General features: G+C 32.6%; 1 protein-coding gene across 1 annotated transcript; it reads left to right on the forward strand.

Annotated features, from left to right (window-relative positions):
- Positions 1-4,703: 4,703 nt before the first annotated feature.
- LOC102884714 (olfactory receptor 4A15) lies at positions 4,704-5,627 on the forward strand. Its single transcript, XM_006905695.2, has one exon. It carries the CDS (start codon positions 4,710-4,712, stop codon positions 5,625-5,627), a length of 918 nt encoding a protein of 305 aa, XP_006905757.1. The 5' UTR covers positions 4,704-4,709.
- The last annotated feature ends 8,254 nt before the right edge of the window (positions 5,628-13,881 follow it).

Genomic DNA, 13,881 nt, shown 5'->3' on the forward strand with positions numbered 1-13,881 from the left:
TTGGGATGTTTTTCTGTTGTTATTAATTTGTCAGAGATCTTTTGGAATCCGGTGTACCAATTCCTAATTTATTTATCTGTATGTCAGAGTTCTGTCTTTTACACTTCTATCATTTAATTTGGTGAATAGAAGCTTCTGAATGTAGTCAGATTCCTGTATTTATGAGTATGGTAGCATTAAATGTGTTATTTAACAAATCATTTTCTATAATGTAGTCAGTAGAATAGCATTCTATATTGTCTTTTAAAGATTTCAAATGTGATGTTTTTCAAGTTTCAAATATAATCCACTGCACATTGATTTTTGTGTACACTGTTAAGTAAATGTTATGTTTAATTTTTGTTCTACTGTAGATAACAAATTTTCTATGTACCATTTGTCAAATAGTCCATCCTTCATATATTGAGTTTTCATTTATGTCTGAGTTTAATTCGGATTTATCTGTTACAGTCAAATAACCAATTTTTCTAAAGTTGTGTTCATTTATATAACTTTACAATAATTTTTTACATATGATAGGACAAATCTTCCAACATCAGTTTTTTAAAAAAGTGATTTGGATACCTTGGGCCATTTTTCTTAATATACATGTAAATTCAGCGTTTTAGATTATTATATTAGAATTGTATTTACGCTATTGACAATTGAATCTTTTGAGCCCCGAATATAATACAACTCTGTATATACTTAGTTACTTAATGCTCTTAAAGTTTTGTAAATTGTATAAAAAAATTTGTTCTTTACATCTTTTTACAAATTTCTTCATATATATGTAAATATATATTTTCCACAGGCTTAGAAAATAGATTTTGTATTTGTTTTTTTACAAAATAAAATTTATCTCACTTTAAATCAATAATTGACATTAATTTTGTTAAAAGTGAGGTATAGCCACTAGTACCTTACAACTTTTATGAATTGTTTTTTAATATACTTTCTCAAATTTAATTGGTATGTTCAAAATATTTTATTGACATAAAAAAGATTTGATATATTATAATGAAAAAATTTTTTTTAAGTAGTGTTTTTGTAGTGTTGAATGTTTATACTCTTTATGTCAATGTTTTCAATTACATTCTTTGGAGTTTCTGCATTTTTAACTCAAGATTACATAAAAATTTATAAATGTTTCTTCTGGTTCCCTTATTTTTCACATTTAAAGCCTTGAGTAGACATATATGGCTGTATGTGGTGGGAAGATTTAGAGACTGGGAAAATGTTCTGTTGTGCATGTCTGCATATGTGTAAAAAATTTAAATGCCTTTTTCGTGTGGCTCTGTTGCCTTAAGACCAAGCTTTTGACATATTTTTGAAAAATTGAACCTACTTCCCTAATCTGATATATCATATTTATAATGTTTAAAGTCCTGATCCCCCTGTATCAATTTGTAGACTATTTCTTTTGATTGGTTAATTATTTAGAAGCAAATACCTCATTACTTGAGGTCATTTAAATGGATCTTGATATATGATAAGTGGCCTACCACTCAATATTCTTATTTAAAACAACATTTTCTGTTTAAAAGAACAATGTTCTGTACAACTCTTCAAATAATTTCAGAGGTCTGAGTAATCTGTGAAGATTTTTACTTACAATATATTAAATGTCAGATTAATTTGGAGAACATTTGATATCTTGATCACATTAAATAATTCTATCTGGGAAGTAGAAAAATATCTATTTCTTCAAGTCTTTAAGATTCTACAGCAATGCTATGTTTTCTTTTTCTTATTTATTTAATTAAATTGATTTGAGTGACAGTTACTAAAATGATACAGGTTTCAAGTGTAGAATTCAATAACACATCGTATGTATGTTCTTATCACATAGGGTTTTCACTTTATTTTTGTTTATTTCTATATATTTTGTAATTTGTGTTACATTAAAGAAAGATATCATTTCCAGATTACGTTTTCTAAATAATTATGGCTAGTATTCAAGAAAGCTAGTAAGAAAAATTTATGTTTAATCAATTCAGTCACTTTACTGACCTCTCTTATTTAATATGATATATTTTCAGTGAATTTGTTTGGATTATTGCTGAGTAATATGATATCATATTACTCAGGTTCTTAACTTTTGTGTATATATACCAACTAGCATTTTGATATGTAAACTATTAGGCCCTATTACAAAGGGAAACTCACAGCTTACAATGTGGAAACATGAGTTCAGGGAAATTTAGTTATTTGTTAGATTCATCGTCCGGTACTTATATTGTGTTAGGTAGTGAATTTTAGTGTCTGTGGAAATAGAGTTCATGAATGATTTTAGATACCAGATCTACAGAATCATAGAGAAATGTCAACATCTATTTCTGTCTGTGAGTTAATTGCATGGAAGTTTACTCACCTTTAGGGTCTTGAAAATATTGTGAATGAATCTAAACTCATCGCATTATGCATCCCACTGACCTCTTAATTTTTAAAAAGAAGCTCTCTCAAATTAGTTTCATAATAAATTTCAAAGGATAATGAGGCATGGAGAAAGACAGCCATGGGAATTTCCATGTAGTAATGCAAATGGTAAAGAGAGTACAGCTTCCATAATTGTATAAGATAATGACCCAGTCAGTCCATTCATCCCTCAGGAAATGCTCCTGTGGATCATTAGAAAAGAGAGTGGACTTTGGGGAAACGTAGGAAAAACTTATTGCAGAGATGTGGCACTAAAGTTACTTGTGGAATAAATAATGGTATATAATATCTTCAATTTATTTCGTGCTTATTATTGTCAGGTAATTTTCAGACAGCTCTGTTTGCATGATCCTATTTAATCTCTAAAACCATCTTACGTGTTAGGTGCTCTTATAAGTCTCATTGTACAGATGATGTCACAGAGCTGATAAGTATAGATTCAGAGGCTCAAATTCCAAATAAGAATTTAGAATCTGAATTCTCATAAAGTAGACTGCAGGACACCAAGGACACCCCTGCAAAATTATGAAACAAAGAAACAAAAGTGACCAAGTCAATATAGGAGGTAGGCAACAAATGGTCTCTGATAGTTAGTTTTCTATATTTGTCCCCAAAGTCTGTTCAACCATAATCAGGTTTTAGATGTAGAATTTTTCTTGGAATATATGAAATATTTTCAAATTAATCTTAATTTTTTCATTTTAAAAAATGAAACAAGCTGATTATTTGTTTATTAAGAACTCAAAGTTCTTGCTGCATCATTTTTATGGTCACTGCTCATTGATTTTAAAAAAGCTATTATATGGAAACTAGTTTAACTATACAGACAAAAGGAAACATATCGAGGCATAGATTGTGATTATATGTTTGAAAAGCATCTGGACTGAAACTGAAACTGAAAATACCAACCATTTGAAATGTAATATTAATCAGAAAGACTGAGATGAATCTGATTTTCTGCGAGCATGGAAAGAGTTGGTCACGTGGAAACAGTTTGAAGTCCTGTGATGGTACTCTTGCTATCTTGCTCTCTGTGTCCACAGGGATGCAGCAGTGCAGGAAGGACAAGGGAGAAGGCGCCACAGCACAGAACACAGATTGAATGGCTCTCTTGTTGTGCAGGTAACTCAAGAAGTGCATGGATACATAAAATTCAGACTAGGCTTTACATTTATAAAGAGTACATGGGTGGATTGAAAATCACAGTCTTTTCAAAGTTGTCTGAAGCAATTCTCATAATTAAGTGTATCTTTTGTGATTATGAAAATATATGAGAATTAATTCAGTTCTGTAATACTCTTGGATATTTTCATATTATAAACGTCCAGAATAAACTTATGTTTTCTAATGTCAGTACTCCTGGAAACTATTTTCATGTGTATCTATTTAGACATTTTGATGTGCAGATATTTCTAAATCTCATGACACTTTCAATTAATATGTTCTCTTAGCATTGTTTGTTAATGTGTTAAAAATTAGAGGAGAATGTAGCATCTGTAAAACCTGACTGACTTTCAGAAATCCATGGTAATACTGTAGTAAGCAAACTGTAATTTCAATTTCTATTTACGGGTGAGTTTCCACATTTCATCACATGTTTATTAGCCATTTAGTTGTATTCTTTCTTTAGTTGATTGTTTATGTGATTTGCCCATCTTGCTATTGGTTCGTTTGACATTCATTTGTTCATTACTTAGATCTGTCTGTTTTAGATATTCACTGTGCGTATGTCCTCTATAATGAACATCTTTTTCCAAAACTACTTTTATTGATTGACTTTATGGTATCTATTCCTAAATCTTTAAAAAATGACACTGTATATTTGGTATTTCCATGATTCTTTAAGGAGATTCTCCCATCCCTATAATGTAGAAAGTCATTTCCTCTATTAACTAGAATGTAAACATAAAGTAAACCTTGCTTTAGCTTTTCAATAAACCTTAAATCAGTTTTTATCTTTGTATAAGGAGTTAGCTACATGTACAATTTAATTAGCTTCCAGGTGGACAGCTACTTGTGGCAACCCATTTATTTCATAATGTGTCCTTTTCTCACTTATGTCTCTAATGACAAGTCTCCCCACTAGTCCGTAGGAGTTTTAAGGTTAGGGACCATGTTTCAATCAGCCTTGTTGTCTTATAATCCCTGAAAGTTTTGCAGCCTAACAAATCATAATGCCTATTTGTTGAACGAATAAACAAATTATCTTAAGATCTCAGGAAGTCACTAGTAATGATCATATTTACAAGTAACTTGTCCTGAACTCTGAAATTAGATGTACTAAAAGACATATGGAACAAATGAACAATGTGACTGAATTTGTCCTTTTGGGGCTCACTCAGAGCCTTTGGGGTCAGAAAATAATACTTGTCTTGGTCTTGTTCATCTACATCGTGACGATGGTGGGCAACCTTCTCATCGTTGTGACCGTTGTGGTCAGCCCAATCCTCAATGCCCCTATGTACTTCTTTCTTGGTTACTTATCATTAATGGATGCTGTGTTTACTACGACGGTCATCCCAAATATGATGAGAGACATACTCTATGAGAAGAAAACCATTTCTTTCCAAGCTTGCATGAGCCAGCTTTTTCTAGGGCACTTTATTGGTAGTGCTGAGATTTTACTCCTAGTGATCATGGCCTACGACCGTTACATGGCCATCTGCAAACCTTTGCATTATTTGACAATCATGAATCAACGAGTGTGTATTGTGCTGCTGCTGTTGGCTTGTGTTGGAGGTTTTTTGCATGCTGTACTTCATCTTCTCTTTGTTTACAACCTTCCGTTCTGTGGCCCCAATGTCATTGATCACTTCATCTGTGACATGTACCCCTTATTGAAACTTGCCTGCACTGACACCTACATAATTGGCCTCAGCGTGGTTGCCAATGACGGGGCCATCTGCGTGGTCATCTTTGTGCTGTTAATCATCTCCTATGGGGTCATTCTGCACTCCCTGAAGAATCTCAGTCAGGAAGGGAGGCACAAAGCCTTATCCACCTGTGGCTCTCATATCACCGTGGTAGTCCTTTTCTTTGTCCCTTGTATTTTTATGTATGTGAGACCCGCTTATACCTTACCTATTGATAAATCTTTGACTGTATTTTACACCATTATCACCCCTATGTTGAACCCCTTAATCTATTCTCTGAGAAATGGAGAGATGAAAAGTGCCATGAGAAAACTGTGGACCAGAAAAAGAAAATGAGGCAGCAGAGAAATGTATCACCTATTTTCAATGAAGAATTGACTCTTTAGGGAAGCCACGTGTGATTATTTAACTGTAGTAAATTCCTCCTCAGGTTTTATAACTTGCGCACGATGAAAAACATTTATTATGAGACTACTTCTCTTGATCAAAATATAATTTTAGGATTTTCTTAATTTTCTAATTCAATATACATATTTTTTGTTTAAAAATATTTTTAAAATTTTCATAGCTTTCAGAAAAATATATGTTCAAGTTTTATATGTAAAAGGTCTCTATTGAGAATATAGATTTATGTTCTATGTGATGAGTTTACAGTAGTTAATACTGTTAATAGCTTTCAGTTAATGGAAAATTTTCTCATGTTTTTTTCTTAAATAATGTAATCTTTTTCAGACTTAATAGTGCTCATTACAGGTTTCAGAAAAGATAAAAAGAAATAAGACATAAAATCTTGGTTTACTTTTCTTCACACAAAGGTAGCCCATATTAATATTTGAAGTATATATCTTATTTTTGTATCTGCAAAATACTTTAAGTATATAATTTTTTTTCATGTTGCTTAGCATGCTAAGGTGGAAGAAGAACGATGCTTCAAGTTATAATATTAATCATGAGGTGGCTAGATATATAAAAATAATATGAACCGTTCAGATAAGGAGAAGAATAACTAAATATTATGTATTTTCCTGGTTGAGGAATCACATAATCTACTCATGTGTATATATTTGTTTGGTGTAATGTTTTCATGAAGATGATCTATTACTCTTTCCAGGTAGCTATGAATATCTGATAATTCTCTTGAGGATATTCTATCTCCATTTTGATTTATAACATTTCATAGGCTTTTTTGTGTTATACATATAAAATAGAGAAATACATAATCCAAGAGATTTGTAGGCAATGCAGAACCTGCAACAGATATTTTGGGTGATAACGTTGTTACAAAAGATGCTGACAATATTTTCAATTCTTCTTTTATTAATGAAATATAGATTGTTAGATAACAAAGAGGCCAAATATATCATTTTATTTGACAGAGACCTCATTCATAAAATTCTTTGTATGAATCAGGCTTTAAACCAAATATCATTTGCCTAGAAGATGGTCGGAAGCATGTGGTCAAAGAAACTCATGATTCTGCCTCTCTATTTAGTCTGAATTTATAAGGGGCTAAGGCCAAGGCACAGTGGGTGCTTTTCAAGGGTACATTACACTATATGAAAACTTTACATCCTACATTTTATTATGACATGGAGGTTTCTTCTATCTTCTTAGTATTTTCCCAAACATAACAGTATTCACCAAATAATATCAAACATTAAATTTTATCAAAATTTACGTAATGAAATTCTCCACATTTGCACATCGCTATACACGGAATGTTTGTGTCCCCCGATTCATAAATTAAATCCTTTCTAATGTGATGATGTTTGAAGGTGGGATCTTAGGGATGTGATTAGTTCATGAAGGTGAAGCCCTAATGAATGAGATTAGTGTCCTCATAAAAAAAAAGCCCTGGGTGCTCCCTTGCTCCTTCTGCCATGTTAGCACACAGCGAAATTGGGTGTCTATGAAGTTGGAAGCAGGCCCTCGTGAGACGCTGAATCTGCCAGCACCAGATCTTGGTCGTACCAGCTTGTAGAAATTTTGGAAATTAATGTTTGTTGGCTACCACCTAGTCTATGAATTGTGTTATCGTAGCCCAAATGGACAAAGACAGACATTTAGTTAATGTTCAACTTTGTATAGTTATTTCAAGAGATAAAATAAAATTCTTGTTTATATGTTTATGTTGAATAGTTTATAAGTCAGAGAAAGTTAATTAATTGTCTTTGTTCTCTCTGTCCCTTAACAATGTCTTGGAAATAGAATTCACTCCTTAAACTTTGACAATTACCTATATTATTGAATTCTTGATTGCAAATTTTTACTGATAAATTTTGATGACCCCTTTCACTATTAAATATATATATGCTAGAAATATTTATCTTGTATATTTGCTCAAATATTTACCTTATATTATTTATGCTATAATTATGAGTGTTTTATATAAATATGTTATATCTTAATATTCCTTTACATTTGGTTCTTCTTTCTATTTTATCACTCTTGTAAACTGGCGTTTCCTTCTTTCAATATTTTACATATTAAACTTTAATATCTTGGTTTTTAGAAATTATATTCAAGTAACTTTTTTGACCCATCTAGAATTTATTTTGTTGATGATGAAAAAATATCTAGGCTTATTTCTCCCTGACAGGTAAAATAATCTGATAACCTTTTTATTAATTTCAGTAATAATTTGAAAAATTGCTATTTGATACATCTGTCGAGTCTTATACTTCTAGAAGGCTCAATTTTGGGGCTGTTTCTTCTCCTCCTCCTGCTTTTTTTTCAGACAAAAGTTGATTGAACAGTTCTTCTGGCATGGACTGAGGTCATTCTTGAGTATTTAGCTAGTTGCTGGGATTTTAAGGAGGGTCCAAGATGACTTTGCTCATTTGAATGTTGCCTTGGCAGGGATGAGTAGAAGACCCAGGTCTTCTCGGTCCTTCTTCTTTTACATGTATATATGGGGCTATATAGACAAGTCTCTCCAGTGAGGTCATCAGACTTGTAAAATGAAAGCTTGGGCTCCCAGTGGAAGAAACAGAAGCCATCGGGACAGTTAAGATCTCATCCAGTCACGATAACAGCTTAAAGTCCAGGGTCCCAATCTGTAAAACCAGATTGCTTCTCTACATGAAGGAAAACAAGTAAGAAAATTAAAATGCACCCCACAACATGAAAGAAAATATTTGCCAATCATATATGTCATAAGGTGTTAATATCCAAAATATATGAAGAACTTCAATAACTCAATAGAAAAAAAATCTCTAAAATAACTCAATGAAAAAATAGGCAAAGGGCACAAATAGACATTTTTTCCAAAGAAGAAATGCAAATAGGCAAGAGGAACACAAGAAGGTGCTCAACATTGTTAATCATCAGAGAAATGCGAATCAAAACCACAGTGAGATATCACCTCACAGCTGTTAGGATGGCTGCTATCAAAAAGGGAAGAGATAACAAATGCTGGCGAGGATGTCCTGAAAAGGGGACGCTAGTAAGCTGTTGGTGGGAATATAAATTTGTTTATCCACTATGGAAGACAGTATGCAGGTCCCTCAGAAAATTCCAAATAGAACTACCATGTGATCCAGCTATCCCTCTTCTTTGTGTAGATTGAAGAATACGAAATCAGAAGACATATCTGCACTTTCATGTTCATTGCAGAAATTTTCACAATAGCCAATACATGGAAACTGCATAAGTGTTCATTGACAGATGAATGCATAAGAGGTTAGGCTGTGGTTTACATATGAACGATGGAATATTATTTAGCCATAAAATAATATTCAGCCAAAACAATAGGGGTAGGACTTGAGGGCATTATACTAAATGAAATGCAAGACAGAGAAAGATGAATATTGTATAATGTCACTTATGTGAGGAAGTAAAAACAAACAGACAAACTCATAGAAGCAGAGTGTAGAATGCTGGTTGCCAGAGACTAGAAGATGTGGGAAATGGAGCGATGTTGGTTTAAGGGTACAAACTTCCAGTTATAAGATGAATAAATTCTGTAGAGTCTAATGTACAGTGCAGTGAAAATAGTTAACTATATTGTATTATATAGTTGAAAGTTGCTAAGATAATGGATCTTAAATGTTCTTACCACACACAAAATTGTAATTATGTCATTGATGGATGTGTTAACGAACTTCATTGTAATCGTTTTTGCAATATATATGTATGCATACATATATATGTATATATATACATATCAAATCATCATACTGTATACATAACATTGTAAACCTCCACATTGTTAAATGTGTATTGTATCTCAATAAAACAGGTAAAAACATAAATAATTTGATTTTATGAAGTATAAAAAAGGTCTATGAATTAGAAACGTTGTTTCTTCTACATACTTTACATATAATTTTTTTTGGGAGGAGAGTCAAGATAACCAAATAATACTTTTATTCAAAAGGAAAGGGTATGGTGCTTCCTGTAGTATAATTCTCAACAACTTTGTAGGCTTTCTTGTCTTTTGAAAAATTTTTGTTATTTTGTAGCTTACTCCATTATACAAAGGCCACATCCAAGAATATCGTTGAGACTAGCTCTTCTCAGATTCTGGCTGAAAGTCTGTGTGCAGTGGGATAATACCTTTAAGCTTCTTAGAAAGGTTTCTCTGTCTATTTAAGAGTTTAGGAAACAGACATTATCTTACTGAAGTCTCAACAAGGTTCTTAAGTCTACAACTTTGAGATGGTATTTATTTCTATGACATTTCTTTGGCAGTCTTTTGTTCTTTGGAGAGACTCAGTTAAAATATTCACTTTTGGTAGAGGATATGATTCTTTATATAGAAACTCCTCAGAGTCCACCAAAAGAGTCCACTATTAGAAACAATAATACATCCAGTCAAATTGCAGGACTCAAAATTAAGGTATAAAACTCCATTGTATGACTACATACTAATGATGAAATTTCAAGAAATGAAAACAACAACAAAAAATAATATCTTTTGAATTTTGACCAAAAGAATAAAATACCTAGGCATGAACTTCACAAAGCATGTGAAGGACCTATACACTGAAAACTATAAGACATTATTTTAAAAGAAATTATAGATGGTGCAAAGAAATGGACAGATATTCAGTGTTTATGGATTGGAAGAATCTGCATAGTTAAAATGGACAGATTACCCAAAGCAATATACAGATTTAATCAATCCTTGGCAAAATCTCAATGACATTTTTTAAAATAAAAGAGCAATAAATTGTCAGATTTCTGTTACATCACAAAAGACTCTGAATAGACACAGAACTCTGAAAAAGAAAAGAGCAAGGCTGGAGGTCTCACTCTGCATGACTTCAAATTACACTACAAAGTGACAGTTATCAAATCAGTGTAGTATTGCAGGAAGAACAGAGAAACAGGCAAATGTGACAGAATTCAGAGCCCAGGAATTAACCCATACATATGTACAGCCAAATAATTTTCAACATAGGAGCCAAAACCATAAAATGGAAAAAAAAAGCTTCTTCAATAAATGCTGTTGGGTGAAAAGGAAAGCCATATGCAGGAGAACAAAACGAGACTGCTATCAGTCACCATACACCAAAATTAATGCACAATGAATCAAAGATCTAAATACAAGAGTGAAACAATAAATTGCATAGAAGGAAACATAGGTGTTAAACTCATGGACATTGGATTTAGAGAGTATTTTATGAATTTGACCTCAAATGCAAGGGAAGTAAAAGCAAAAATAAATGAATGAGACTATATTAAAAAAAGAAGGACTACATCAAACCAAAAACTTTCTGCACAGCCAAAGAAATCATCAACAAAACAGAGTCAAACAATTGTACAGAAGATCTTTGCAAACAACACCTCCAAAAGGGTTAATTTCCAGAATATATAAAGAACTCATACAACTCAACAAGAAAAAACAAACAATCCAATTAAAACATGGGAAGAGGACCTGAACAGACTCTTCTCTCAAAAAGGCATACAAACAGCCAACAGACATATGAAAAGATGCTCAACATCACTAGCTATTAGGGAAATGCAAACCAATCCACGATGAGATACCACCTCACATCTGTTAGAATGGCTATCATCAACAGGACATGTAATAACAAATGTTGGAGAGTTTGTAGGGACAGAGGAAACCTCATACACTGCTAGTGAAAATGGAATGTGGTACAATCACTATGGAAAACAGTATGGAGGTTCCTCAAAAAATTAAATGTAGTAGTACCATATGGCCCAGCTATCTCTCTTTTGGATATCTATACCCCAAATTTGAAAACATTTATCTGAAGAGATATATGCACCCCTGTGTTTATTGCAGCATTATTTAAGGTGGCCAAGATATGAAAACAACTGGTTTCTTTTGGTACATGTTGGATAAAAAGATGAGGTCCATATATACAGTGGATATTACTGAGCCAGAAGAGATGAAATACTGCCATTTGCAACAACATGAATGGATCTTGAGATTATCATGCTAAGCAAAATATATGAGACAGAAAAAGTTGAAAACCATATGTTTCACTCATATGTGGTGATATAAAACTGAAAGCAATAAACAATATAAACAGAGACTCATGGGCATGAACTGTGGATTAGTGGTTACCAGAGGGAATGGAGGAGCGGGGAGGTAGATAGGGATAAAGGATCAAGTATTTGGTGACAGAAGGAAATCTAGATTTAAGTGGTGAACAAACAATGCAATATTTGCATTGTGAATTGCATTGTATATTGTTGCATTATACACTTTAAACTTATACTGTTTGTCTTTCTCTGTCTGACTTAAATACCTTCTAGGTTCATCACAGTAATATCTTTTTCCATTCCTTTCCTTTTTATATGTGGGGGTCTTGTTTTCTTATCCTTCTAGCCACTCCATCCCTTGGTTAGAGCACTTGATTCTTTTCCATTTAAGGTAATTATTAATAGGAATGTAGTCGTTACCATTCTTTATTCCTGTTTTTGATACATGCTTTTTCTTCTTAAAGAAGTCCCTCCAACATTTCCTATAATTCTAGCTTGGTGGTAATAAATTCCTTTAGTTTATTTTTGTCTGTTGGTTCCTTCAGGTGATTTATGACAATCTGGTTTTTAAAAAAGAGTTGTTCATTTTGGGGAGATATAGGAGTATTTAACTTCAATTTCTTTGAGGCATTTCAGAAGGTTGTGTTTCTCCTATATTTTACCCATTTTACCTAAGTTATTCAATTCACTGGGATAATTTTTACGACCATTTACATCTTTTTAAAGTTTAAGAGTATTGTATAATATTTATCTGCTTTTATTTCTGAGATTGGTATTTTGGATTTTCTCTTTTTTCAATGTATCACTCTTGCTAGATGTTATCAGTTTTATTGAAAAAGTACCAACTCTGAACCAGAAGGTAGGGGGGACGAGAGAGGGAGGAGCTGGTAGGGGTAAACGGGTCAAATATGTGGTGACAAGAAGAAATCTAACTATGGGAGGTGAATATACAATGTAAATATATATATGGTTTACTGTTAAAATGTACAGCTGAAACATCAGTTTTTGTTAACCAATATCATCATAAAATATAATAAATTTTAAAAATGTAAAGAAAAAATAAAAAGTACTAATTCTGAGCTGTTTTGATTTTCTCAATTTTATGTCTCTTTTATTGATTTTAAAAATCTTATCTTTATTATGTTCTCCCATAAAAGTTTTCTATAGAAACTATTTTTATTTCATTAGGGAGGTTAGTTATGCTACTCCATCTTTTTTGGAATGACCCTCTGATATCACCTATGACACAAAGTGCACCTGTGCTGCCATTTAATTGTTTCTCTATGAACATCCAGTCACTTCTGGTAATTGTCTTTCAAATGAGCTGCATTGGGTCACTGTATAAGGGAATTATTGAATGAAAATGGGATTAGGTGGGATTAGGGTTCTGCCAAAGTCTCCAGGCTGCAAGCTTTTATGTAGTAGATACTTCCGAGAACATCTGAGCACCAGGGTTATGGGCTTCCAATAGCATCACATGAGTAACTGCGTTATAAATCCCCTAGAGTCAGTGTCATTTCTTTCTTGTTACTGGGATGTGAAAGGGATAGTAATGAATTTGGTAGGACTTGTGGCATGTCTCTAATGGTCATGGATCATTTTATTCCCACAACTTTTTCTAATTGGTCTAGGCTTTGTATTTTGGCTGGATGGATCTATCATACTGGACTGAGATTTATGAGAGGTCCCATATCCAGAGGTCCCATATCCTCCCAAGTTTATTTCTCTATGGGAGAAACTAGTATGATGTTATCAATGTAGTAAATTATTTTGAGTGCGTTCACATCTAAACTTCATTTGAAGACATTATGGCAATAGATGTGGTTTGTAGAGAATTACTAGAGATTATTGCATATTTTGAGGCAACATCTATATTAGTTAATATTTTCCGTGTATCATTGTTATTGGAACATATAAATTCAGCTCTGAATGTTGTGAACATCTGTTGATCTAGCAAATTCTCTTACTTGAATTCATCTGGAAAGGACAGAGAGGATTAAACCTATGCATATATTAGTTCCCCAGTTCTGATTATAATTGATTCCATAGTAACCTTGATGAGATCACATTGTTCTTCTAAATTAAGTATAACCTCTCTTTTGCTGCTTACCATTAAAAGAAGCAAATGCTTAGA

This window comes from Pteropus alecto, unplaced genomic scaffold (assembly GCF_000325575.1).
Source record: "Pteropus alecto unplaced genomic scaffold, ASM32557v1 scaffold3061, whole genome shotgun sequence".
Classification (NCBI taxonomy): Eukaryota; Metazoa; Chordata; class Mammalia; order Chiroptera; family Pteropodidae; genus Pteropus; species Pteropus alecto.